Source organism: Musca autumnalis, unplaced genomic scaffold (genome assembly GCF_047663935.1).
Source record: "Musca autumnalis isolate F117 unplaced genomic scaffold, ASM4766393v1 scaffold_1, whole genome shotgun sequence".
Taxonomy (NCBI): Eukaryota; Metazoa; Arthropoda; class Insecta; order Diptera; family Muscidae; genus Musca; species Musca autumnalis.
This window is the reverse complement of record NW_027411644.1, coordinates 22,764,730-22,792,631: the sequence shown is the minus strand read 5'-3', so window position 1 is coordinate 22,792,631 and position 27,902 is coordinate 22,764,730. Positions and strand designations below refer to the sequence as shown.

Genomic DNA, 27,902 nt, shown 5'->3' with positions numbered 1-27,902 from the left:
TGATGTATGTTTCGAAGATATTTTAAGATGTGCAAAGTTATCTTGCTAGCGGAACGACCAGATCTCTTTGATATTAGTAAAGTTCCTCCTTAGCCCTTTTGCTATCTTCTTGGGTATAAGACATACATACATTCTATTGTTTAATACATTTTCGTGGTTGTTTTATTTGTTCATATTTTATAAAAATTAAAAAGTTGGTATACACAGTTATGTATATACATATGTATGTATGTAGGTATTGTATATATCAAGAGATATTAAAAAAATGCAAAAGTATGTGTATATATGTAAAAAAGTGTATATATAATAGTTGTAGCAGTGTAAAATTAAGAGGCTTTTGTTCATTTCCAACCAATATTTGTGGATGGATCGGTTTGGGTTGGTTCATAGTCAGGTGGTATGCTAAAACCTAAAACTTCAAGAGATGGTTGATGAGTAGGTCCCGGACGATTTGTGCTTGGTTGCTGAACAGCAGCAGGCTGCGGCGAAGTTGGCATTCCTGATGGTCCAGATGCTGGTGGGGCACTAGGAGTTATATTTAATTTTGGTGTAGTGGGAATAACAGGGCCTGGTTGCGTTGGAGGATAAAGATTATTACCAGTTGCTGGTGGTGGTGGTACCGATGGACCTGGTGTTGCTGTGCCATTAATACCCAATTCACCATCATTCAAAAACACCGGATATCGCGGTTTAAAGGTATTGCTTTCGAATTGTTCCGAACGTACATCTTCTTCAAACATCGGAGGAGCTGTAATGGAAAAACATAAATTTGTAAATATTTAAAAACTTCAAGAGAAAAATAACTTACGCAATGGTTTATAAACCGGTCCTCGACCAGGTTGGGCTGTAATTGTATCCGTTTCCATGGTACTTGCAAAAATCGGCACAGTACCAATCGTCAGCGGAAATTCAATTACCAAATCACCATAAATCCTTGAAACTTTGGCAATAAATTTCAGTGTGTAACTAACTTTAATAATACTACAGCTTTCCAGCGATGTCGGGGTGGTGGAGGGTATCTGCAGATATTCATTAAATTCGGCTTTATTAAATTTAACCACTTCACCACAGTGATTATCGGCAACTTTAATTTCCGTTTCTTTTGTTTTGGTTTCAGGTGAACGACTTGTATAGATGACCTTTTTCATTAGACGCACCTTGACATCCGAACAATGAACGTCGGATTGATTATCGAGGACTATGTTAAAGCGTATCTTCTGCCCCGGGGCATAGGCACTAAAGGGTGCCTTAGCTGTCATCACCATGGGCCCTTTGCTTCCACAACAGAGACTCCAACAGAAGGTTTTCTCTTCGATTTTGTGTAAGGGTTTCTGAAAAGGATAGAAAATGGTAGTAAATAAGTAAATCTAAACGTTTTGCAGTGTCTTTTAATGGAAAAAAATTTTTCAGGGACCATGAAGGCGAGGAATTTGCAAAGAATATTTTTTAAGGACCATTAAGGCGTGGAATTTTTTAAGAATATTATTTCAAGGCGTGGAATTTTTTAAGAATATTTTTTCAAGGCGTGGAATTTTTTAAGAATATTTTTTCAAGGACTTTCAAGGCGTGGAATTTTTTAAGAATATTTTTTCAAGGGATTTCAAGGCTTGGAATTTTTTAAGAATATTTTTTCAAGGACTTTCAAGGCGTGGAATTTTTTAAGGATATTTTTTCAAGGACTTTCAAGGCGTGGAATTTTTTAAGAATATTTTTTCAAGGACTTTCAAGGCGTGGAATTTTTTAAGAATATTTTTTCAAGGCGTGAAATTTTTTAAGAATATTTTTTCAAGGCGTGGAATTTTTTAAGAATATTTTTTCAAGGACTTTCAAGGCGTGGAATTTTTTAAGAATATTTTTTCAAGGACTTTCAAGGCGTGGAATTTTTTAAGAATATTTTTTCAAGGACTTTCAAGGCGTGGAATTTTTTAAGAATATTTTTTCAAGGACTTTCAAGGCGTGGAATTTTTTAAGAATATTTTTTCAAGGACTTTCAAGGCGTGGAATTTTTTAAGAATATTTTTTCAAGGACTTTCAAGGCGTGGCATTTTTTAAGAATATTTTTTCAAGGACTTTCAAGGCGTGGCATTTTTTAAGAATATTTTTTCAAGGACTTTCAAGGCGTGGAATTTTTTAAGAATATTTTTCAAGGACTTTCAAGGCGTGGCATTTTTTAAGAATATTTTTTCAAGGCGTGGAATTTTTTAAGAATATTTTTTCAAGGACTTTCAAGGCGTGGAATTTTTTAGGTATATTTTTTCAAGGACTTTCAAGGCGTGGAATTTTTTAAGAATATTTTTTCAAGGACTTTCAAGGCGTGGAATTTTTTAAGAATATTTTTTCAAGGACTTTCAAGGCGTGGAATTTTTTAGGTATATTTTTTCAAGGACTTTCAAGGCGTGGAATTTTTTAAGAATATTTTTTCAAGGACTTTCAAGGCGTGGAATTTTTTAAGAATATTTTTTCAAGGACTTTCAAGGCGTGGAATTTTTTAAGAATATTTTTTCAAGGACTTTCAAGGCGTGGAATTTTTTAAGAATATTTTTTCAAGGACTTTCAAGGCGTGGAATTTTTTAAGAATATTTTTTCAAGGACTTTCAAGGCGTGGAATTTTTTAAGAATATTTTTTCAAGGACTTTCAAGGCGTGGAATTTTTTAAGAATATTTTTTCAAGGACTTTCAAGGCGTGGAATTTTTTAAGAATATTTTTTCAAGGACTTTCAAGGCGTGGAATTTTTTAAGAATATTTTTTCAATGACTTTCAAGGCGTGGAATTTTTTAAGAATATTTTTTCAAGGACTTTCAAGGCGTGGAATTTTTTAAGAATATTTTTTCAAGGCGTGGAATATTTTAAGAATATTTTTTCAAGGCGTGGAATTTTTTAAGAATAGTTTTTCAAGGCGTGGAATTTTTTAAGAATATTTTTTCAAGGCGTGGAATTTTTTAAGAACATTTTTTTAAAGCCTTGAAATTTTTTATGAATATTTTTTCAAGGCGTGGAATTTTTTAAGAATATTTTTTCAAGGACTTTCAAGGCGTGGAATTTTTTAAGAATATTTTTTCAAGGACTTTCAAGGCGTGGAATTTTTTAAGAATATTTTTTCAAGGACTTTCAAGGCGTGGAATTTTTTAAGAATATTTTTTCGAGGCGTGGAATATTTTAAGAATATTTTTTCAAGGCGTGGAATTTTTTAAGAATAGTTTTTCAAGGCGTGGAATTTTTTAAGAATATTTTTTCAAGGCGTGGAATTTTTTAAGAACATTTTTTTAAAGCCTTGAAATTTTTTATGAATATTTTTTCAAGGCGTGGAATTTTTTAAGAATATTTTTTCAAGGCGTGGAATTTTTTAAGAATATTTTTTCAAGGCGTGGAATTTTTTAAGAACATTTTTTTAAAGCCTTGAAATTTTTTATGAATATTTTTTCAAGGCGTGGAATTTTTTAAGAATATTTTTTCAAGGCGTGGAATTTTTTAAGAATATTTTTTCAAGGACTTTCAAGGCGTGGAATTTTTTAAGAATATTTTTACAAGGCGTGGAATTTTTTAAGAATATTTTTTCAAGGACTTTCAAGGCGTGGAATTTTTTAAGAATATTTTTTCAAGGACTTTCAAGGCGTGGAATTTTTTAAGAATATTTTTTCAAGGACTTTCAAGGCGTGGAATTTTTTAAGAATATTTTTTCAAGGACTTTCATGGCGTGGAATTTTTTAAGAATATTTTTTCAAGGACTTTCAAGGCGTGGAATTTTTTAAGAATATTTTTTCAAGGACTTTCAAGGCGTGGAATTTTTTAAGAATATTTTTTCAAGGACTTTCAAGGCGTGGAATTTTTTAAGAATATTTTTTCAAGGACTTTCAAGGCGTGGAATTTTTTAAGAATATTTTTTCAAGGACTTTCAAGGCGTGGAATTTTTTAAGAATATTTTTTCAAGGACTTTCAAGGCGTGGAATTTTTTAAGAATATTTTTTCAAGGACTTTCAAGGCGTGGAATTTTTTAAGAATATTTTTTCAAGGACTTTCAAGGCGTGGAATTTTTTAAGAATATTTTTTCAAGGCGTGGAATATTTTAAGAATATTTTTTCAAGGCGTGGAATTTTTTAAGAATAGTTTTTCAAGGCGTGGAATTTTTAAGAACATTTTTTTAAAGCCTTGAAATTTTTTATGAATATTTTTTCAAGGCGTGGAATTTTTTAAGAATAGTTTTTCAAGGCGTGGAATTTTTTAAGAATATTTTTTTAAGGCGTGGAATTTTTTAAGAACATTTTTTTAAAGCCTTGAAATTTTTTATGAATATTTTTTCAAGGCGTGGAATTTTTTAAGAATATTTTTTCAAGGCGTGGAATTTTTTAAGAATATTTTTTCAAGGCGTGGAATTTTTTAAGAACATTTTTTTAAAGCCTTGAAATTTTTTATGAATATTTTTTCAAGGCGTGGAATTTTTTAAGAATATTTTTTCAAGGCGTGGAATTTTTTAAGAATATTTTTTCAAGGACTTTCAAGGCGTGGAATTTTTTAAGAATATTTTTTCAAGGCGTGGAATTTTTTAAGAATATTTTTTCAAGGCGTGGAATTTTTTAAGAACATTTTTTTAAAGCCTTGAAATTTTTTATGAATATTTTTTCAAGGCGTGGAATTTTTTAAGAATATTTTTTCAAGGCGTGGAATTTTTTAAGAATATTTTTTCAAGGCGTGGAATTTTTTAAGAACATTTTTTTAAAGCCTTGAAATTTTTTATGAATATTTTTTCAAGGCGTGGAATTTTTTAAGAATATTTTTTCAAGGCGTGGAATTTTTTAAGAATATTTTTTCAAGGCGTGGAATTTTTTAAGAACATTTTTTTAAAGCCTTGAAATTTTTTATGAATATTTTTTCAAGGCGTGGAATTTTTTAAGAATATTTTTTCAAGGCGTGGAATTTTTTAAGAATATTTTTTCAAGGCGTGGAATTTTTTAAGAACATTTTTTTAAAGCCTTGAAATTTTTTATGAATATTTTTTCAAGGCGTGGAATTTTTTAAGAATATTTTTTCAAGGCGTGGAATTTTTTAAGAATATTTTTTCAAGGCGTGGAATTTTTTAAGAATATTTTTTCAAGGACTTTCAAGGCGTGGAATTTTTTAAGAATATTTTTTCAAGGCGTGGAATTTTTTAAGAACATTTTTTTAAAGCCTTGAAATTTTTTATGAATATTTTTTCAAGGCGTGGAATTTTTTAAGAATATTTTTTCAAGGCGTGGAATTTTTTAAGAATATTTTTTCAAGGCGTGGAATTTTTTAAGAACATCTTTTTAAAGCCTTGAAATTTTTTATGAATATTTTTTCAAGGCGTGGAATTTTTTAAGAATATTTTTTCAAGGCGTGGAATTTTTTAAGAATATTTTTTCAAGGACTTTCAAGGCGTGGAATTTTTTAAGAATATTTTTTCAAGGCGTGGAATATTTTAAGAATATTTTTTCAAGGCGTGGAAGTTTTTAAGAATAGTTTTTCAAGGCGTGGAATATTTAAGAACATTTTTTTAAAGCCTTGAAATTTTTTATGAATATTTTTTCAAGGCGTGGAATTTTTTAAGAATAGTTTTTCAAGGCGTGGAATTTTTTAAGAATATTTTTTCAAGGCGTGGAATTTTTTAAGAACATTTTTTTAAAGCCTTGAAATTTTTTATGAATATTTTTTCAAGGCGTGGAATTTTTTAAGAATATTTTTTCAAGGCGTGGAATTTTTTAAGAATATTTTTTCAAGGCGTGGAATTTTTTAAGAACATTTTTTTAAAGCCTTGAAATTTTTTATGAATATTTTTTCAAGGCGTGGAATTTTTTAAGAATATTTTTTCAAGGCGTGGAATTTTTTAAGAATATTTTTTCAAGGACTTTCAAGGCGTGGAATTTTTTAAGAATATTTTTTCAAGGCGTGGAATTTTTTAAGAATATTTTTTCAAGGCGTGGAATTTTTTAAGAACATTTTTTTAAAGCCTTGAAATTTTTTATGAATATTTTTTCAAGGCGTGGAATTTTTTAAGAATATTTTTTCAAGGCGTGGAATTTTTTAAGAATATTTTTTCAAGGCGTGGAATTTTTTAAGAACATTTTTTTAAAGCCTTGAAATTTTTTATGAATATTTTTTCAAGGCGTGGAATTTTTTAAGAATATTTTTTCAAGGCGTGGAATTTTTTAAGAATATTTTTTCAAGGCGTGGAATTTTTTAAGAACATTTTTTTAAAGCCTTGAAATTTTTTATGAATATTTTTTCAAGGCGTGGAATTTTTTAAGAATATTTTTTCAAGGCGTGGAATTTTTTAAGAATATTTTTTCAAGGCGTGGAATTTTTTAAGAATATTTTTTCAAGGACTTTCAAGGCGTGGAATTTTTTAAGAATATTTTTTCAAGGCGTGGAATTTTTTAAGAATATTTTTTCAAGGCGTGGAATTTTTTAAGAACATTTTTTTAAAGCCTTGAAATTTTTTATGAATATTTTTTCAAGGCGTGGAATTTTTTAAGAATATTTTTTCAAGGCGTGGAATTTTTTAAGAATATTTTTTCAAGGCGTGGAATTTTTTAAGAACATTTTTTAAAGCCTTGAAATTTTTTATGAATATTTTTTCAAGGCGTGGAATTTTTTAAGAATATTTTTTCAAGGCGTGGAATTTTTTAAGAACATTTTTTAAAGCCTTGAAATTTTTTATGAATATTTTTTCAAGGCGTGGAATTTTTTAAGAATATTTTTTCAAGGCGTGGAATTTTTTAAGAATATTTTTTCAAGGACTTTCAAGGCGTGGAATTTTTTAAGAATATTTTTTCAAGGCGTGGAATTTTTTAAGAACATTTTTTTAAAGCCTTGAAATTTTTTATGAATATTTTTTCAAGGCGTGGAATTTTTTAAGAATATTTTTTCAAGGCGTGGAATTTTTTAAGAATATTTTTTCAAGGCGTGGAATTTTTTAAGAACATTTTTTTAAAGCCTTGAAATTTTTTATGAATATTTTTTCAAGGCGTGGAATTTTTTAAGAATATTTTTTCAAGGCGTGGAATTTTTTAAGAATATTTTTTCAAGGACTTTCAAGGCGTGGAATTTTTTAAGAATATTTTTTCAAGGCGTGGAATTTTTTAAGAATATTTTTTCAAGGCGTGGAATTTTTTAAGAACATTTTTTTAAAGCCTTGAAATTTTTTATGAATATTTTTTCAAGGCGTGGAATTTTTTAAGAATATTTTTTCAAGGCGTGGAATTTTTTAAGAATATTTTTTCAAGGCGTGGAATTTTTTAAGAATATTTTTTCAAGGCGTGGAATTTTTTAAGAACATTTTTTTAAAGCCTTGAAATTTTTTATGAATATTTTTTCAAGGCGTGGAATTTTTTAAGAATATTTTTTCAAGGCGTGGAATTTTTTAAGAATATTTTTTCAAGGCGTGGAATTTTTTAAGAACATTTTTTTAAAGCCTTGAAATTTTTTATGAATATTTTTTCAAGGCGTGGAATTTTTTAAGAATATTTTTTCAAGGCGTGGAATTTTTTAAGAATATTTTTTCAAGGCGTGGAATTTTTTAAGAATATTTTTTCAAGGACTTTCAAGGCGTGGAATTTTTTAAGAATATTTTTTCAAGGCGTGGAATTTTTTAAGAATATTTTTTCAAGGACTTTCAAGGCGTGGAATTTTTTAAGAATATTTTTTCAAGGCGTGGAATTTTTTAAGAACATTTTTTTAAAGCCTTGAAATTTTTTATGAATATTTTTTCAAGGCGTGGAATTTTTTAAGAATATTTTTTCAAGGCGTGGAATTTTTTAAGAACATTTTTTAAAGCCTTGAAATTTTTTATGAATATTTTTTCAAGGCGTGGAATTTTTTAAGAATATTTTTTCAAGGCGTGGAATTTTTTAAGAACATTTTTTAAAGCCTTGAAATTTTTTATGAATATTTTTTCAAGGCGTGGAATTTTTTAAGAATATTTTTTCAAGGCGTGGAATTTTTTAAGAATATTTTTTCAAGGCGTGGAATTTTTTAAGAACATTTTTTTAAAGCCTTGAAATTTTTTATGAATATTTTTTCAAGGCGTGGAATTTTTTAAGAATATTTTTTCAAGGCGTGGAATTTTTTAAGAATATTTTTTCAAGGCGTGGAATTTTTTAAGAATATTTTTTCAAGGACTTTCAAGGCGTGGAATTTTTTAAGAATATTTTTTCAAGGCGTGGAATTTTTTAAGAATATTTTTTCAAGGCGTGGAATTTTTTAAGAACATTTTTTTAAAGCCTTGAAATTTTTTATGAATATTTTTTCAAGGCGTGGAATTTTTTAAGAATATTTTTTCAAGGCGTGGAATTTTTTAAGAACATTTTTTAAAGCCTTGAAATTTTTTATGAATATTTTTTCAAGGCGTGGAATTTTTTAAGAATATTTTTTCAAGGCGTGGAATTTTTTAAGAACATTTTTTAAAGCCTTGAAATTTTTTATGAATATTTTTTCAAGGCGTGGAATTTTTTAAGAATATTTTTTCAAGGACTTTCAAGGCGTGGAATTTTTTAAGAATATTTTTTCAAGGCGTGGAATTTTTTAAGAATATTTTTTCAAGGCGTGGAATTTTTTAAGAATATTTTTTCAAGGACTTTCAAGGCGTGGAATTTTTTAAGAATATTTTTTCAAGGCGTGGAATTTTTTAAGAATATTTTTTCAAGGCGTGGAATTTTTTAAGAATATTTTTTCAAGGCGTGGAATTTTTTAAGAACATTTTTTAAAGCCTTGAAATTTTTTATGAATATTTTTTCAAGGCGTGGAATTTTTTAAGAATATTTTTTCAAGGCGTGGAATTTTTTAAGAACATTTTTTAAAGCCTTGAAATTTTTTATGAATATTTTTTCAAGGCGTGGAATTTTTTAAGAATATTTTTTCAAGGCGTGGAATTTTTTAAGAACATTTTTTAAAGCCTTGAAATTTTTTATGAATATTTTTTCAAGGCGTGGAATTTTTTAAGAATATTTTTTCAAGGCGTGGAATTTTTTAAGAATATTTTTTCAAGGACTTTCAAGGCGTGGAATTTTTTAAGAATATTTTTTCAAGGCGTGGAATTTTTTAAGAATATTTTTTCAAAGCGTGGAATTTTTTAAGAATATTTTTTCAAGGCGTGGAATTTTTTAAGTATATTTTTTCAAGGCGTGGAATTTTTTAAGAATATTTTTTCAAGCCGTGGAATTTTTTAAGAATATTTTTTCAAGGCGTGGAATTTTTTAAGAATATTTTTTCAAGCCGTGGAATTTTTTAAGAATATTTTTTCAAGGCGTGGAATTTTTTAAGAATATTTTTTCAAGCCGTGGAATTTTTTAAGAATATTTTTTCAAGGCGTGGAATTTTTTAAGAATATTTTGTCAAGGGCTTTCAAGGCATGGAATTTCTAAGAATATTTTTTCAAGGCGTGGAATTTTTTAAGAATATTTTTTCAAGACGTGGAATTTTTTAAGAATATTTTTTCAAGGCGTGGAATTTTTTAAGAATATTTTTTCAAGGCGTGGAATTTTTTAAGAATATTTTTTCAAGGACTTTCAAGGCGTGGAATTTTTTAAGAATATTTTTTCAAGGACTTTCAAGGCGTGGAATTTTTTAAGAATATTTTTTCAAGGCGTGGAATTTTTTAAGAATATTTTTTCAAGGACTTTCAAGGCGTGGAATTTTTTAAGAATATTTTTTCAAGGACTTTCAAGGCGTGGAATTTTTTAAGAATATTTTTTCAAGGACTTTCAAGGCGTGGAATTTTTTAAGAATATTTTTTCAAGGACTTTCAAGGCGTGGAATTTTTTAAGAATATTTTTTCAAGGACTTTCAAGGCGTGGAATTTTTTAAGAATATTTTTTCAAGGACTTTCAAGGCGTGGAATTTTTTAAGAATATTTTTTCAAGGCGTGGAATATTTTAAGAATATTTTTTCAAGGCGTGGAATTTTTTAAGAATAGTTTTTCAAGGCGTGGAATTTTTTAAGAATATTTTTTCAAGGCGTGGAATTTTTTAAGAACATTTTTTTAAAGCCTTGAAATTTTTTATGAATATTTTTTCAAGGCGTGGAATTTTTTAAGAATATTTTTTCAAGGCGTGGAATTTTTTAAGAATATTTTTTCAAGGCGTGGAATTTTTTAAGAATATTTTTTCAAGGCGTGGAATTTTTTAAGAATATTTTTTCAAGGCGTGGAATTTTTTAAGAACATTTTTTTAAAGCCTTGAAATTTTTTATGAATATTTTTTCAAGGCGTGGAATTTTTTAAGAATATTTTTTCAAGGCGTGGAATTTTTTAAGAATATTTTTTCAAGGCGTGGAATTTTTTAAGAATATTTTTTCAAGGCGTGGAATTTTTTAAGAATATTTTTTCAAGGCGTGGAATTTTTTAAGAATATTTTTTCAAGGACTTTCAAGGCGTGGAATTTTTTAAGAATATTTTTTCAAGGACTTTCAATGCGTGGAATTTTTTAGGTATATTTTTTCAAGGACTTTCAAGGCGTGGAATTTTTTAAGAATATTTTTTCAAGGACTTTCAAGGCGTGGAATTTTTTAAGAATATTTTTTCAAGGACTTTCAAGGCGTGGAATTTTTTAAGAATATTTTTTCAAGGACTTTCAAGGCGTGGAATTTTTTAAGAATATTTTTTCAAGGACTTTCAAGGCGTGGAATTTTTTAAGAATATTTTTTCAAGGACTTTCAAGGCGTGGAATTTTTTAAGAATATTTTTTCAAGGACTTTCAAGGCGTGGAATTTTTTAAGAATATTTTTTCAAGGACTTTCAAGGCGTGGAATTTTTTAAGAATATTTTTTCAAGGACTTTCAAGGCGTGGAATTTTTTAAGAATATTTTTTCAAGGACTTTCAAGGCGTGGAATTTTTTAAGAATATTTTTTCAAGGACTTTCAAGGCGTGGAATTTTTTAAGAATATTTTTTCAAGGACTTTCAAGGCGTGGAATTTTTTAAGAATATTTTTTCAAGGACTTTCAAGGCGTGGAATTTTTTAAGAATATTTTTTCAAGGACTTTCAAGGCGTGGAATTTTTTAAGAATATTTTTTCAAGGCGTGGAATATTTTAAGAATATTTTTTCAAGGCGTGGAATTTTTTAAGAATATTTTTTCAAGGCGTGGAATTTTTTAAGAACATTTTTTTAAAGCCTTGAAATTTTTTATGAATATTTTTTCAAGGCGTGGAATTTTTTAAGAATATTTTTTCAAGGCGTGGAATTTTTTAAGAATATTTTTTCAAGGCGTGGAATTTTTTAAGAACATTTTTTAAAGCCTTGAAATTTTTTATGAATATTTTTTCAAGGCGTGGAATTTTTTAAGAATATTTTTTCAAGGCGTGGAATTTTTTAAGAATATTTTTTCAAGGCGTGGAATTTTTTAAGAATATTTTTTCAAGGCGTGGAATTTTTTAAGAATATTTTTTCAAGGCGTGGAATTTTTTAAGAATATTTTTTCAAGGCGTGGAATTTTTTAAGAATATTTTTTCAAGGCGTGGAATTTTTTAAGAATATTTTTTCAAGGCGTGGAATTTTTTAAGAATATTTTTTCAAGCCGTGGAATTTTTTAAGAATATTTTTTCAAGGCGTGGAATTTTTTAAGAATATTTTGTCAAGGGCTTTCAAGGCATGGAATTTCTAAGAATATTTTTTCAAGGCGTGGAATTTTTTAAGAATATTTTTTCAAGCCGTGGAATTTTTTAAGAATATTTTGTCAAGGACTTTCAAGGCACGGAATTTCTAAGAATATTTTTTCAAGGCGTGGAATTTTTTAAGAATATTTTGTCAAGGACTTTCAAGGCATGGAATTTCTAAGAATATTTTTTCAAGGACTTTCAGGGCGTACAATTTTTAAAGAATCTTTTTTCAAGGATTTTCAGGGAGTGGAATTTTTAAAAAAAAAAATTTTACAAGGACTTTCTGGACGTGGAATTTTTAAAGAATAGTTTTTAAGAACTTTCAGGGTGAGGATTGTTTAAAGAATATTTTTTCAAGGACTTTCAAGGCGTAGAATTTTTTAAGAATATTTTTTCAAGGACTTTCAAGTCGTGGAATTTTTTAAAAATATTTTTTCAAGGACTTTCAAGTCGTGAAATTTTTAAAGAATATTTTTTCAAGGACTTTCAAGGCGTTGAATTTTTTAAGAATAAATTTTTCAAGAACTTTCAAGGCGTGGAATTTTTTAAAAATATATTTCAAGGACTTTTAAGGCGTGGAATTTTTAGAGAATATTTATTCAAAGACTTTCAGGGCGTGGAATTTTTAAGGAATATTTTTTCAAGGACTTTCAGGGCGTGCAATTTTTAAAGAATATTTTTTCAAGGACTTTCAAGGCGTGCAATTTTTAAAGAATATTTTTTCAAGGACTTTCGAGGCGTGGAATTTTTTAAGAATATTTTTTCAAGGACTTTTAAGGCGTGGGATTTTTTAAGAATATTTTTTTAAGGACTTTCAGGGCGTGGGATTTTTTAAGAATATTTTTTCAAGGACTTTTAAGGCGTGGGATTTTTTAAGAATATTTTTTCAAGGACTTTCAAGGCGTGGGATTTTTTAAGAATATTTTTTCAAGGACTTTCAGAGCTTAGAATTTTTAAAAAATATTTTTACAAGGACTTAATGGATTTGGAATTTTTAAAGAATATTTTTACAAGGACTTAATGGACGTGGAATTTTCAAAGAATATTTTTTAAGGACTTTCAGAATATTTTTTTCAAGGACTTGGAATTTTTAAAGAATATTTTTTCAAGGATTTTCAGGGCGTGGAATTTTTAAAGAATATTTTTTCAAGGACTTGGAATTTTTAAAAAATATTTTTCAAGTACTTTCAGGGCGTGGAATTTTTAAAGAATATTTTTTCAAGGACTTTCAGGACGCGGAGTTTTTAAAGAATATTTTTTCAAGGACTTTCAACGCGTGGAATTTTTAAAGAATATTTTTACAAGGACTTAATGGACGTGGAATTTTCAAAGAATATTTTTTAAGGACTTTCAGAATATTTTTTTCAAGGATTTGGAATTTTTAAAGAATATTTTTTCAAGGATTTTCAGGGCGTGGAATTTTTAAAGAATATTTTTTCAAGGACTTGGAATTTTTAAAGAATATTTTTTCAAGGACTTGGAATTTTTAAAGAATATTTTTTCATGGACTTTGAATTTTTTAAGAATATTTTTTCAAGGACTTTCAGGACGTGGAATTTTTAAAGAATATTTTTTCAATTACTTTCAGGGCGTGAAGATTTTAAAGAATATTTTTTCAAGGACTTTCAGAGCGTGGAATTTTTAAAGAATATTTTTCACGGACTTTCAGGGCGTGGAATTGTTAAAGAATATTTTACAAGGACTTTCAGGGCGTGGAATTTTTAAAGAATATTTTTTTAAGGACTTTCAGGGCGTGAAGTTTTTAAAGAATATTTTTTCAAGGACTTTCAGAGCGTGGAATTTTTAAAGAATATTTTTCACGGACTTTCAGAGCGTGGAATTTTTAAAGAATATTTTTACAAGGACTTAATGGACGTGGAATTTTCAAAGAATATTTTTTAAGGACTTAATGGACGTGGAATTTTCAAAGAATATTTTTTAAGGACTTAATGGACGTGGAATTTTCAAAGAATATTTTTTGAGGACTTTCAGAATATTTTTTCAAGGACTTGGAATTTTTAAAGAATATTTTTTCAAGGATTTTCAGGGAGTGGAATTTTTAAAGAATATTTTTTCAAGGACTTGGAATTTTTAAAGAATATTTCTTCAAGGACTTGGAATTTTTAAAAAATATTTTTTCAAGGACTTTCAGGGCGTGCAATTTTAAAAAATATTTTTTCGAGGACTTTTAGGGTGTGGAATTTTTAAAGAATATTTTTTCAAGGACTATCAGGGCGTGGGATTTTTAAAGAATATTTTGTCAAGGACTTTCATGGCGTGAAATTTTTAAAGAATATTTTTTCAATGACTTTCAGGGCGTAGAATTTTTAAAGAATATTCTTTCAAGGACTTTCAGGACGCGGAGTTTTTAAAGAATATTTTTTCAAGAACTTTCAACGCGTGGAATTTTTAAAGAATATTTTTCAAGGACTTTCAGGACGCGGAGTTTTTAAAGAATATTTTTTCAAGGACTTTCAACGCGTGGAATTTTTAAAGAATATCTTTTCAAGGACTTGGAATTTTTAAAGAATATTTTTTAGGGACTTTCAGGGCGAAGAATTTTCAAAGAATATTTTTAAGGACTTTAAGGGCGTGGATTTTAAAATAATATTTTTTTCAAGGACTTAGAATTTTTAAAGAATATTTTTCAAGGACTTTCTACGCGTAGAATTTTTAAAGAATATCTTTTCAAGGACTTGGCATTTTTAAAGAATATTTTTTAGGGACTTTCAGGGCGAAGAATTGTTTAAGAATATTTTTTTAAGGACTTTCAAGGCTTGGGATTTTTTAAGAATATTTTTTTAAGGACTTTCAAGGCGTGGGATTTTTTAAGAATATTTTTTCAAGGACTTTCAGGGCGTGGAATTTTTAAAGAATATTTTTCTTAAGGACTTTCAGGGAGGAATTTTTAAAGAATATTTTTCAATGGTTTTAAGGCGTGGAATTTTTAGGAATATTTTTCAAGGACTTCCAAAGCCTGGAATTTTTAAGGAATATTTTTTCAAGGACTTTCAGGGCGTAGAATTTTTAAAAAATATTTTTTCAAGTATTTTCAGGGCGTAGAATTTTTAAAAAATATTTCTTCAAGTATTTTCAGGACTTTGAATTTTTAAAAAATATTTGTTCAAGGACTTTCAGGGCGTGGAGTTTTTAAAGAATATTTTTTCAAAGAACATTAAAGGTGTAGGTTGAGCTCCTGACGGTATTCCATATAGAATGGTCTCCGGTAATAGAAGATATTGACAACTTTCATTGGAATTTGGTTAAAAATAATTTATGTATCTTCGGTTTTGTTTTACTTACCCCATGATTTGGATTCAAATTTAAATCGTATGGCGATATAACAGTATAAGCCTGCTTAAACACATTATTATAGCGCATAACACGATCTATTGTCACTGTTACTTCGTGCTGTATTTGACCCCAGGCACCATTAAAGGAAGTCGGAGCATTCGGTGGTATGGAACCTTGAAATGGGAAGACATATTTACCAGCTGGCAATTCCAAATTAGAACCACCACTTTGCCCATAGACATATTGGTCATTTGTATAATAAATTTCAGATCCAGAATATGTTTCAATGGCCTTTTCACGATTACCCTGGGCATCTTGTTTGGTAATGTTTTCAGTCCAGCGTACCTCTGAGAAACCGCTTATGCTAATTGAGATGGCTAAAAAAAAAGAAACAGAATATGAATTAAATTTTGCGTTACAACCTAATATCACTTAGTCATACGAGTTGTCAATATTTTTCGTTTCTAATTTATTGTTTACTCTAATGGATTCTTAAATACGTTTGAGACAGTCTAAGAAAGACTATGTGTCTGTGGATTTGTATTTAGAACTAATTCGTGTATCATTTAGGCTGGGTATCATAGAGGGTGGCGGTTAGTGACATTAGTTTCGATCATGCAATGACCTCCAATTACTTAATTAAATTCTTTTTGAGACATGGGTCGGTCAAATTAAGAGCAATAAGACCAATTACAGCAACTATTAAGTCATTAAGGACCGACCATTGGCATAAATGATGTCAACAACATTACGGATTACGCAAACAGACTAAATCGCAAAGACGTAGATATAAGCTTAGCTTGGTAAACTTAGTTCATGAAACCGAAAAGCATAGTACGTCGTAAAGGGCTTAAAGTCTGTTTACATTTACGAAATATAGTGGACTTCAGTTTCACTGCCCGAGTTAATAAAATAAAAATCGATAGCCTAAACTTTGCACTGGTGCTTATATCCATGATAATTGGTCTGTCATGTTTATACAATTTTATTTCCCATGTAGATTGAATACATTAACTCATTAGACTCCATATTATTCATGCTATTCTCATGTAAATTATCATTCTTTGGAAAACAAGCACACACAACATAACCATAAATGTTTTAAATATAAAATATAGTTTTTCTTTACTTTGTAATTAAAAACCAAACAAAAAAATTAATCAAAATACAACAACAAAACATTAGACGGCTTAGCTTTTTCACATTTTGCAACTATTATTAATGTTGAACAAAAAACTGGTTTTGTTGGTGGTCATGGTTTATTTCAACTGAAATGATTTTGCCGACAAACCGACATTCTGGAATAAAATTCTACACCTAGATTTATTGTACGTAGAGTCGGTTATCGTTCAGTAAGGGGTTTGTATGATAAGTTGAAGTATTTACATCGTTTGTTTTAAAGAAAGAAGCAATGGTCTTAATAGAGTTTGGAACATGTCTAGTTTAGAAACTCCACTTGATTACTCTCTTACTTAGATAGCCTGATACAGAACATGTATCTCATAAGACGAACTAAGATCGATCTACATCTTCCTCTCCATTTTTGAGTAGCGCGTTTTTTAATGATATCACTAATCTGTTCATCACTTGTTGTTCATATCATATGAGTCCTGTTCTTTCCACATTTCATTCACAAGGAACGCAAATTAGCCCCTAAATCGTTTGAGTAATTTTCAAAAAACACGATATTCCAAATTAGAAAAGCTAACAAATATGGAGGAACGTAAATTTGTTCTTAGTTCGGGATAGTAGGTTGATGGTCAGACTAGCACTGCTTTAGCACGGCGACGTCAAGTTTATAGGCGAGGGGTATGAAGTTTTGAAACCTTTGTACATGGTTTCATGTGAGTGTATTTTTTTTTTTTTTTTTTTTTGATAAGGGGGGTATTCTTAAAACCAAGTTGGTTAAGCCCCACCGTGATGTTGGCAAAATTTTCGGAATATTTCAAACTTTTAATGTTATCTACATGAGATGTCGTACTATCCCAAGATGTCTCTCTTTCGTACTATAGAATCCTGCTACATTCTTTGACATTACATATGTGACTCCTTTGTGAAGCATAGTTTAATTGCTGTTGTCGTTGGCAGGTTCTAGTGGATTCAGATGTATTTGCAGCAATATAAGCCAGTAACATTAATTGAATTTCGGTGATAGTCCCTTAGAAGAAATAATCAGAATCTGCTTTGTAATGAAATGAACAACAGTCAAATATCGATGTAGTAATAAATGAAAACTCACAATTGTCTTGAATGGCATAAAAACCAATCTCAGCCGAGGAAATGTTTTAAATATTCCTTTTATGTACTTCTTATTTACGCTTTGTGGAAATTAATTAATTATTGTTACAGATTAAACTCCGTTGTGCATTACCATTGTTTTTATGTTTTTGGCGCCAACATTTTCTATGGAATATATACTAGTTATACCCTCCACCATATGGAGGGTATAATTAAATTTGTCATTCCGTTTGTAACACATCGAAATATTCGTCGGAGACCCTATAAAGTATATATATTATTGATCAGCATAAAATTCTATGTCGATTTGACCATGTCCGTCTGTATGTTGAAATCAAGATACAGCTCGCAATTTTAAAGCGGGGTACACACGATCAGTTTTGACTGTCGATTTTTCGGAATTATCGATAACTGTCCAACCGCCCAGCAACGACAAAATATTTTGTGGTTGCCTGATGACTGACAAAAGTGAACGGCCACACTGGCAAGCAACCGATTATTTAAGCAAAACTGACAGTCAAAACTGATCGTGTGTACCCCACTTAAAGATAGAGATTCAAAATTTGGTACAGAAGTTTTTATTACTTGCAGGATGGTTGGTATTGAAAATGGGATATATCGGTCCACGTTTTGATATAGCCCCCATAGAACGGTACCTCCCGATTTTCGGTATTTTTAAGGTTATAGCTTCATTATCCTACCAAAATGGCTGAAATTTGGTACGTAGTCTTCTTTAGGGGTACAAAACATTCCCCCAGAATTTTGTCGGTATCGGTCCACACCTTCATATAGCCCCCAGAACTTTGTCGGTATATGTCCACGCCTTTATCTAGCCCCCATGGGAAAGTACCTCCCGATTTTTCGTATTTTGAAGGTTGTGTCTTCAATATTCCACCAAAATGGCTGAAATTTGGTATTTAGTCTTCAATGTGATATAAAACTGTTCGCCAGAAATATGTCCGTACAGGTCCACGCTTTCATATTGCCCCATTTCTGACTAAAATTCGTCGGTATAGGTCCACGTTTCGATATAGCCCCCATAGAACGGTACCTTCCGATTTTCGTAATACTGAAGATTGTGACGTCAATATCCAACCGAAATGGCTGAGTTATAAAATATTCCAGAAGAGTATTATCAGTATGGGTCCACGTCTTCCTATATCCCCATAGAAGCGTACTTCTTGATTTTCGGTATTTTTTAAGTTTTAGCCACATTCTCTTACCGAAATATAGGAAATTTGGTATTTAGTCTTTTTTGAGCCTAAAAACTTCCCGTCAGAAATTTGTCGGTATAGATCGACGTTTTGAAATTGCCCCTATAGAATGGTGCCTCACATTGTTTTACCGAAATTGCTGAAATTGTGTATTAAGTTTTCTTCATACACGAAAGGAAACTAAGTATTCCATTTTACTTCAATACAACTTGTGGTGGAGGGTATAACAAGTTCGGCCCGGCCGAACTTAACGCCGTTCTTACTTGTTTTTCTCTCTCTTCTAATATTTTTATTAACATAAACAGTTTCATAAACAAAATGATTAATAAATTATGTAATTCCTTTCCATTATGTAATTTTTAACGGAAAGAACCAAAAGAAACTATTTGCAACGTCTTTTGGCGCCAAATTATCTTATTTTCCTTATGCCTACCAAGTAGGGAACACTAGAAACGACTTTTCTCCCCCTATCTTACAATAGGTCTGTCTGGTTATGCTAAAACTTGTTACAATTTGTACCAATGGTTGTTGGAAGTCTGTTAACACAAAAAAACCAGCAAAAGAGAGCGAATCTAGAGAGACATTTATTTTGACAGTTCTTTTAGTGTCTGGGGGAGTTTGTCATTCTCCTACCAGGCGCGTCTTCCCGGGTGGCGGATGGGAAGGGGGTCACTGCTTGTGTAGAGTCGGAACCGTCCTTGGGCAACCAAAGCCGGACCCGACCCCGCACATTGTGGAGACCCTGGGGGTCCTCGGACCCCCCGTGGACCAAAAATTGGATCGGGGTAGTTCCCTTAAATAAATTAACTAAAATGGGTAGAAAGAATAGGAGAAATAAAGTTACGGTGCAGGGAGTTAATAACCCAGTACCGGCGGCAAGCGTTGGTGTGACCACAAGCCATGTGTCGTCGAGATCAAGTGATTGTGATCCGGCTGTTCTAGGTGTGGATGCCTTGGCACCTACAGCTGTACCTGCTACAAGTGCATCAATTCCAACCCCCAAATTAGATGACGACCCGGCAATTCAAAAGGAACATGATTTAGCCAGGGCTGGTGAAAGCCAGTCTACGGCAGACAGGACCGCAGTTGTGGGCGGGGACGACCTTCACGGGACCCTCAGAACTATTCATGACAGTTTAGAGAGGCAAAGTAGGGAACTCCTCGACCAGCTGGATAGGCTTGTACCGGATGAGCATTGTGAGGACACACTCCCGGAGGAATTGTTACACAATCTAACCCTGACTGATGATGAGCTGGACACCACGGTGATCCCGGCCAAGTCTACACAGGAAGGTTGTTGTGACTCTGACAAAGGGAGTGCGAACCCTGATACCCAACCGGATGCAGGTCCGATTCCGACTGGTCCTGTGTCGGCACCTGCCGACAATAGGCTTCAAAAGCAGACTGCAACAGAAATGATGTCCGACGACGGGGAATCTAACGAGACCCCGACAACGGGCAGCGACTCGAAAGTTGCATCTGCACGAGAAGCATCGGATGCGAAGCACTACAAACGTGCTGTATCCTATCTTCGCAAGTTCGTAGGGAGAGATGCGAACTTGCATTCGGCGAGGGAGGTAGTGGAGCCGGCTAAGCCTACTGCCTCTGGCAAATGTGCTACGCCGAAACCTATTCAGAAGCTTAACCCGAACCGACAGGTAAAGGAAAAGGCTATTGAGTGCACCCCCCAAACCTACAGGCACCCATAGTGATGACCGACCGGTGAAGGACTCTGCCTCAAATCCCGATTCTGCTCCGAAAGGCAAGGGTGAAGCGGCTGGAAATGCTGGTCTCAATAGGAAGATGGTTAGACCAGCTAAGGAAACATCGTCTTCTGGAGGAACGAACAATGCCCCGCAGAATAAATCTGTGAAGCGCGTTCGTTCCTCCGAGGGTCCACATCCTTCACCAAAGAAGACGATGACTTCTCAGCTGGTTTTACCATCAACCTCGTATGCGGCGGCTGTTGAGCGTACAACCAAGGGGAAGCAACCGAGTACAGAGAAGGCATCCACCTCCTCTGGAAAAGTTAAACCCAAGGCGCGCGGTCAAGGACGCAAGAAGCCATATAGTAGACCAGTTACAGTGGCAGATGATAAAGACCTTCATTTGGCAATCATCGACAGAGCTGACCCGAACGGTAGAATCAGCGACAGTCACTGGTTGCTTTTTGAAATTGGTCTTCGTTCCGCCATAGTTTCTGGACCGGAATATCAGGAGGACCGACAATTTGGCAGCGCCTTCTTGCGGAAGGGTGTCAAAGTTATTAATTGTCTGAACAAGAAGTCACGAGACTTTCTTGTTCGGACAGTTGAGGGCTTTGGCGCTCTGTGGGAAGGAGCTGATCTCGCGGCGGTCCCCCTAACTGATATTCCATCCAGGAAGGTTCTTTCAGCGTGGATTCCCCCACCTACTGTGGATAAGGAGCTCCTGCTGAAGATGCTTAGATTGCAAAATCCCAACCTCACTACATCGGGCTTGACTGTTATAAGTCTAGCACCCTGTAATGAGGATGGTGGTTTGGTTGCAAGAGTGACGGTAGACCCCCCTGGGGAGTTATATCTTAGAGAACGTGAGGGAAAACTGAATTTCGGTTCAGGATGGGTTCGGTTTCGACTGAGTCCACCCCACGAAACTCAGTAAGGGTAGGGAAGCGGCAAAGGCTGCGCATTTTGCAGATCAATCTGCATCATTGCAAAGCCGCCGCTGCTGAACTACTATTGTCCCTCACGACCTCTGAAGTAGACATTGTCTTAGTCCAGGAGCCTTATATCTATAAAAATAAGGTTTCTGGACTAAGCAATGCCAATTTCGACATCTTCGCCGCGTCCGAGGGGGACAAGGTGAGGACTTGTATAGTAGGTAAAAAGAGCTTAAATCTAATTTTTTATCTAAATACAGCAACGGTGACATGTGCACGGTTAGGCTGGAGCATGGTACGGGGATGGCCACACTGCTGTCATCCGTATACATGCCTTTTGAGGCCCCAGACCCACCAAACTTGGATGTCCGACGGTTGCTCGACGACATGATGGGTACCTGTAACGTGATCCTGGGATGCGACGCAAACGCTCACCATTTCCAATGGGGCAGCAAGGACACCAACAAAAGGGGTGAGTCTATATTCGACTTTATTCTATCATATAATTTACGAATATGTAACAGGGGTAATGATCCAATTTTTAAAATTAGGGATAGGGAGGAGGTCATCGACCTAACCCTCTCTAATCTAGATGACTCCGTCCTATGTAATTGGAGGGTATCTAAAGAATGTTCCTTCTCGGATCATATGAAGATATCCTTTGATGTCATTTTGGACGGGGTCGCCAAATGCCTTATAGGAACCCGCGAAGAACAAACTGGGATAAGTACACGGAACTAACGAGTTCTCAACTGGCTCTTAACATTAATGTGGAAACAGCTGAGGATCTTAATGGGACCGTAAAAAATCTTACAGACGTTCTTCTCCGTTGCCATAAGGAATCCTGTCCACTAACCTATCCTGGGAAGAAATCTCAGCCAGTGTGGTGGAACAAGGAACTTGGCGAGCTTAGAAAAACTACCAGGCGACTGTATAACAGGGATCATGAGACTAAACTCGACATTGATTGGGACTCCTACAAGGTGAGTTTCAATAAATACAAGAGTGAGATCAAGCGAGCTAAGAAAAAATCTTGGGTGAATTTCTGTGAGTCAGTAGAAGGAGTCAACGATGTAGCTAGGTTTCGTAGGATACTTTCCAAGGACCCTAAATCCATTGGAAGTATCAAGAAGCATGATGGTGCGTGGACTGACTCTGCTACCGAAACTCTTAACCTCCTGGCAGAGACCCACTTCCCAGGCTGTAAGGATGCGGACACCGTCAATAATGAATGTGACGACCTCCAAATTCAAGAGCCTAGGGATTTGGATCTCATTGATAAGGTGGTTAACAGAAATAAGATTAAATGGGCTGTCAACACTTTCAAGCCATATAAGTCACCTGGACCGGATGGTATAACGCCGGCGATGCTTCAATTTGCGGCGCCGCTTTTATATCAAATCCTGGAGGAGATCTATAGGGCGTGTTTGACTCTCTCATATGTACCGGGTCTGTGGAAAGAGGTAAAGGTTACTTACATTCCCAAAGCTGGAAAACCTAGTCACTCTGCATCTAAGGACTACAGACCCATTAGTTTATCATCCCTTCTCCTTAAGACTCTCGAGAGACTGATCGATTTGGAGATAAGGAGCCATTTAGACACCGCCTCTATAAGACGCCTATATTAAAGGCAAATCTGTGGAGTCTGCCTTGCATGAGGTGGTTGGCTTCATTGAGAGGAATATGGAAAACTCAAACTTTACCTTGGCTGCCTTTCTGGACATAGAAGGAGCCTTTAACAACGTAGAACTTGAGTCCATAAAACTCTCACTTAAGAATGTTAACACACCTGAACCTCTAAATTGCTGGAAAGCAGAAATTATAAACTCCAGCATTGGGGAGACAAAAATTAGGAAAACAGTAACTAGAGGCACCCCCCAAGGAGGGGTGCTCTCACCGCTACTGTGGCTACTTGTTATAAACAATATTTTGACGGACCTGGACAATCAAGGTATAAAAGTTGTCGCCTATGCGGACGGCGTTGTACTACTAATTTCCGGTAAGTTTCCGTCAACCATTTCGGAGCTTATGCAAGGAGCATTATCGACGCTGTCGCGCTGGGCTAAGGCCAATGGCCTTGGAGTAAACCCAACCAAGACAGAACTGGTAATGTTCACGAGAAAGCGTAAGCTCGGCGTATTTGTACCACCAACACTGGATGGAGTGCAGCTTCAGCTCTCGCCCGAGGCAAAGTACCTCGGCACTATCCTGGACTGTCAATTACGATGGAACAGGAATGCTGAGGAAAGTGCGAAGAAAGGATTGACTGCACTTTATTCATGCAAGAATTCCATTGGGAAAAGTTGGGGCCTAAGCCCATCGATTATACACTGGTTGTATAACACCGTGGTTAAACCCATTTTATCCTATGGTTCTCTTGTTTGGTGGCACTCACTGCGCCAAAAATCGACATCAGGTAGGCTCGACAAGGTACAAAGAGCAGCCTCGATCCTCATAACTGGAGCCACAAGGAGCACACCACAGGCTGCTCTGAAGGCAATGCTGAACTTAAAACCGATGAGTCTCAGCATTAAGTGTCAGGCAACTCGCAGTGCCCTACGGCTGCATGAACAGGATCTCTGGCGCAGTTGTGCCTATGGGCATGGTTGTATCCTGAATGAATCAGGCATAAATGTGAACCAACGCGGAAAACTGAGCGACTATATATCACCAGTCCTGAGATTTGACGATATAGACGTCGTTATACCTATTAGAGATGACTGGAACCGCAGTAACCCCCCTCTGGACGGTCTGGCTTTCTATACAGACGGCTCCAATATGGAGGAAGGTACCGGGGCTGGCGTCTACTGTGAAAGGCTATCTCTTGAGTACACCTACAGGCTAGACAGCAACTGTAGTGTCTTCCAGGCTGAAATCTTCGCGATTTGGAAGGCAGCGGAATTGATAAAAAGTTTGGATGCAGAAATCTTTGAACCGGTGACTATCTTTGTGGATAGCCAAGCGGCTCTTAAAACCATCAAATCCGATGTCGTCCTTAAGTGTAGATCAGCCTTGGGAGCGCTAACTAACGGCTTCCGGCTATGCTGGGTACCAGGACACCGCGACTATCTGGGTAATGAAAGAGCAGACGAATTAGCTAGGCGAGGATCGCAGTCCACAGACCTAGCTATCGCTGACTCTATCAAACCACCCATTTGTCATTTCTTTCAAAAATTTAAAACGTTCTCTGACGAAAGAGCCAGTGAATTGTGGCATAATGAACCTAGGTGCATTGTGGCAAGATCCATATGGCCGTCTCTGTCAGTCAAAAAAACGAACTCTCTGCTGAACCTGAGTAAAGCTGAAGTTAGAGTAACGACGGTAGTCATTACTGGACACTGCTACATCAGGGCCCATACCAACAAATGGGATACTGACTACTGCAGACTCTGTGAGGACGAGGAGGAGTTAGAGACGATCGAGCACATCTTGTGTCGTTGTCCAGCAATGGCTGGTAGACGGCATAGGTTAGTAGGTGCTCACTTCCCACCGTGTCTAACTTTCTACTCAACTGTGGAGCCTGCTGTGATCTACAACATCATCAAAAATCTGAAGTGGCTGGGACAGCGCAACCTGAACGCGTAAATAAATTCAACTATTCTGCCTACCATTAAAAATAAATTTTTTCTCCTACTCTAAAACTATCACTCCACTCTTAAACATTCTTGTAATCTATTCGTTCTTTCACTGCGCTAACAACTTCCTCTTTTTATTTTTTCCCCTATCCTCCCTTTTTTCACCTCCTCTTTTCCTGCAGCTCTTTTCTACTGGATGATCACAATGGACCGGAAGGTCTCCGAGTGACGCAGTCACAACTAGTGACTGCACATCCCCTAACCTAACCTTAGTGAGAGTTTGCAAGTTCTTGCTGGACAAATTTCTTCTAGCAAGCACTTGTAAACTCTTCTTCTTCCTGAAAACAATCAGCTGTTTTTAATTGTTTGGTGATTTATGTTTGTGAAAATGATAAACAATTTTAGCTGCGTTCCAGAACTAAAAAGTTTTTACAATTTTTACGACTTTTACACATTTTACTCGAAAAAGTGTTCCCGTACACAAAAATGTTGTAAAATGTTCACTTCTCTTTAAACAAAAATGGCGCTGAATGACGCTCTCTTTAAAAACATTTTACACGACAAATTTGGGCGAGTAAAAAATTAGTAACATGGTTGCCGGCGTCTGATTGGCTGATACGCCGACTTTGACATTTGTTCCAGTTTTTTTGACGTATTTTCCATTTTTCCGTTCCCGAACTATTTCAAAAAACTTGTGTGTGAGAACAAATTTTTTGCAGTTCTCTCTTCTACGAGTTTTACCATTAAAAGTACGGGAACGAAGCTTTTATTGTGGAAATAGCAAGCCTAATTGTATTGTTTTTTCGGAGAACAAAGTTGCAAAGTTGAAAAATTCCTTTTTTGGGTAATTTTCTTTCTATTTTAAATAAAATACAAAATTTTTGCTTCCTTTGGTTGGTTCCTTTATTGGCGGACAAATTGTTCTGTTTTGGCAAGCCAGCTGGTCGCTTGCTTGCTGGTTTCTGCTGGGAAGGTGTCTGTTTACTTTTTACAATTTTCTTGCAAACGAGAATAAAAACTCCTTACTCTCTGAGAAAGTAACCAGGCAGATTTAGTGCATCAAACATGTTATAATGCACTGATGCAATCTATAGCAGATTACAACTTTTACTACTTTTGTCGGTTTTACCATTTTCAAAAGTAAAGGAACAGACCAATTATTTAGAACACTTAATTAGGGAACATTAACATAGAATTTATCTCTACATAGTTGTTAATTCTCTTCAACAATGCATAATTTATTCACATTCTCAGACCACACCTCGTATTGAGCCCCAAAGAATATTAATGAGCACGCAGGCAAAAATAATAATAACAGAGACAGACAAACGTTTGATGACGATATTTTATTTTGAAATGCTGTATGTCGCTATATACATTAACAATATATACGAATAAATAAAAACTCTGCTTCTAATATCCGGAGCTGACGTAATTTTTAACAAAGGAATGCGTAAAGTTGGTTTTATGAATTAAAGGAAGTGCCCTGAAACTGTAAAAATATTTAACGATGTAATTTGGAAGCGCAGGAGGAGGAGGAGAGAGGATAATTGCGTCTTATTTACATGTGCATGTGGGGAGGCAAACTTTTTGCAATGGACCAACACAAAGATGATTAATGACAAAACTTTGCATTGGCAAAAAACATGAATGGAATATTAATCTACTTACATCTTATTGTCTTGGGACGTGTTGTCACCAATTCAGCTGTTCCCGACACAACTTGACCGGCATAATAAACACCAAATGGATTATTATCAAAGGTAATTGTACATTTGCTGCTAGACATTATGGTTATTTATTCAGAAACACCTTTTCTAATTGCTATTTAATTTACTTATACAAAGACCAAGTAAGACGAAAAATTAAATTACTTAATTTTTTATTTAAATTGATCTGTCTAGTCGGAAACTGGTCTAAACATAGCCAGCCAGCAGCAAAGATCCACACACAAGGTCAGTGTTCGCGTTTCTTTTTTTTATTTCTTCGCCACTTTACAACATCTTTGATGTATTGAAAACTTTTTTTTTTTGTTTGTTGGATTAGTGTAATAAAATTGTTGTTGTTCTTTTGTTTAGGAAGTCAGAGTCACACGAGCTGCAAATTTTCTATGTAATTTCGCTCTGCCTTTGTTTTGTTTATGTCATGTTATTTATGTGCCCTTCCCGGTTGCCGAATAGTTTTAGTTTTTACGTTGTCCACGAATGCCACCAACCATTCACTATCAACTCCACTGAGATACTGAAAAGTGAACTTGAAATAGAAAACTTTGTGGGCTTCTTGCTGTCAATTCATCCGCATAAATACACATGAACACAAACATACAAAAAACTATATGTACATATGTTCGCCAATGTATCCACAATATGAACAATGGAATTCATTCCTGCTTCTGATACCGGCCGGTCGCTTTTTATAAACCAGACTATGAGAGCAAGATTTGGACAGTAGTGCGATGTTATGTAGAATGGATTGAAAATGAGTTACATGAAAGATGGAAGTGAGTCACTGGCATGCTGTAGCTCTGATAATGATTGGGATTTTATTGCTATGTATGTAGGAGGTTCCCTTCGATTTTAACCTCTAGATGAATTTTTAATCGTCAAGAAGAACATCGTGAAGTAGAGATACTTCAGTAGTATTAGTATAAGTGGTTTAAGTATATTTTTTTGTAATCTGAACTCTTCATTCAATAATATATTGTTTGTTATAACTGGGCTCTACTGTATGCTTAATGTAGTTCTAGGTGAATTGTTATTATTCGTTTATAATTGATATACAATTGGCTGAATCCATATTCTAAGCTGGACCCATTTATCATTTATTCTAAATATAGTTAATTTCAGATTATGAATGATTTTTTCTTTAAATATAAAGCTTTGGATCTCCCAAGAGAACTCCATGTTAGATGAAGTCTACAAAAGACGGAAGAGCTTTTAAAGTTGTTCAACAAAAGGCATTCTAAGAAGATATTCTAAAACTGAAAACCATCTAAAAGTTGTCCGAAGACAGGATACATACCTTCGCATAGAAAAACTCTGAAGTTCGTCTGTAGACAGACGACCTCATAGAGGTCTACGAAATACAGGTTTTTTAGACAGAAGACAAACGATCTTCTTCTTGTCGCCAGTAGCAATGATTCTAGAGGCACTACTAATCTTCAGATTGAACCAGAAAAGCCAGTTTGACCAAACAATTATGGTGGCTCTTGACCTATCGAAGGCCTTCGATACCGTCAACCATGTTAAGGGCTATTCTAAGATATGGAGAAGACTTCCCTACAGCCATGTTTGAAACGTTGGATAGTCAACTATATGTGTGGACAATAGAAATA

At 33.9% G+C, this 27,902-nt stretch overlaps 1 protein-coding gene across 1 annotated transcript; it reads right to left on the bottom strand.

Annotated features, from left to right (window-relative positions):
- Nucleotides 1-136: 136 nt before the first annotated feature.
- LOC141394832 (arrestin domain-containing protein 3) lies at nt 137-27,699 on the bottom strand. Its single transcript, XM_073969787.1, has 4 exons — nt 26,240-27,699; nt 14,910-15,277; nt 809-1,331; nt 137-748 (listed from the first exon to the last, which is right to left on the bottom strand). The coding sequence occupies exons 1-4, from the start codon at nt 26,355-26,357 to the stop codon at nt 342-344; spliced, it is 1,416 nt and encodes a 471-aa protein (XP_073825888.1). The 5' UTR covers nt 26,358-27,699; the 3' UTR covers nt 137-341.
- Between the last annotated feature and the right edge of the window lie 203 nt (nt 27,700-27,902).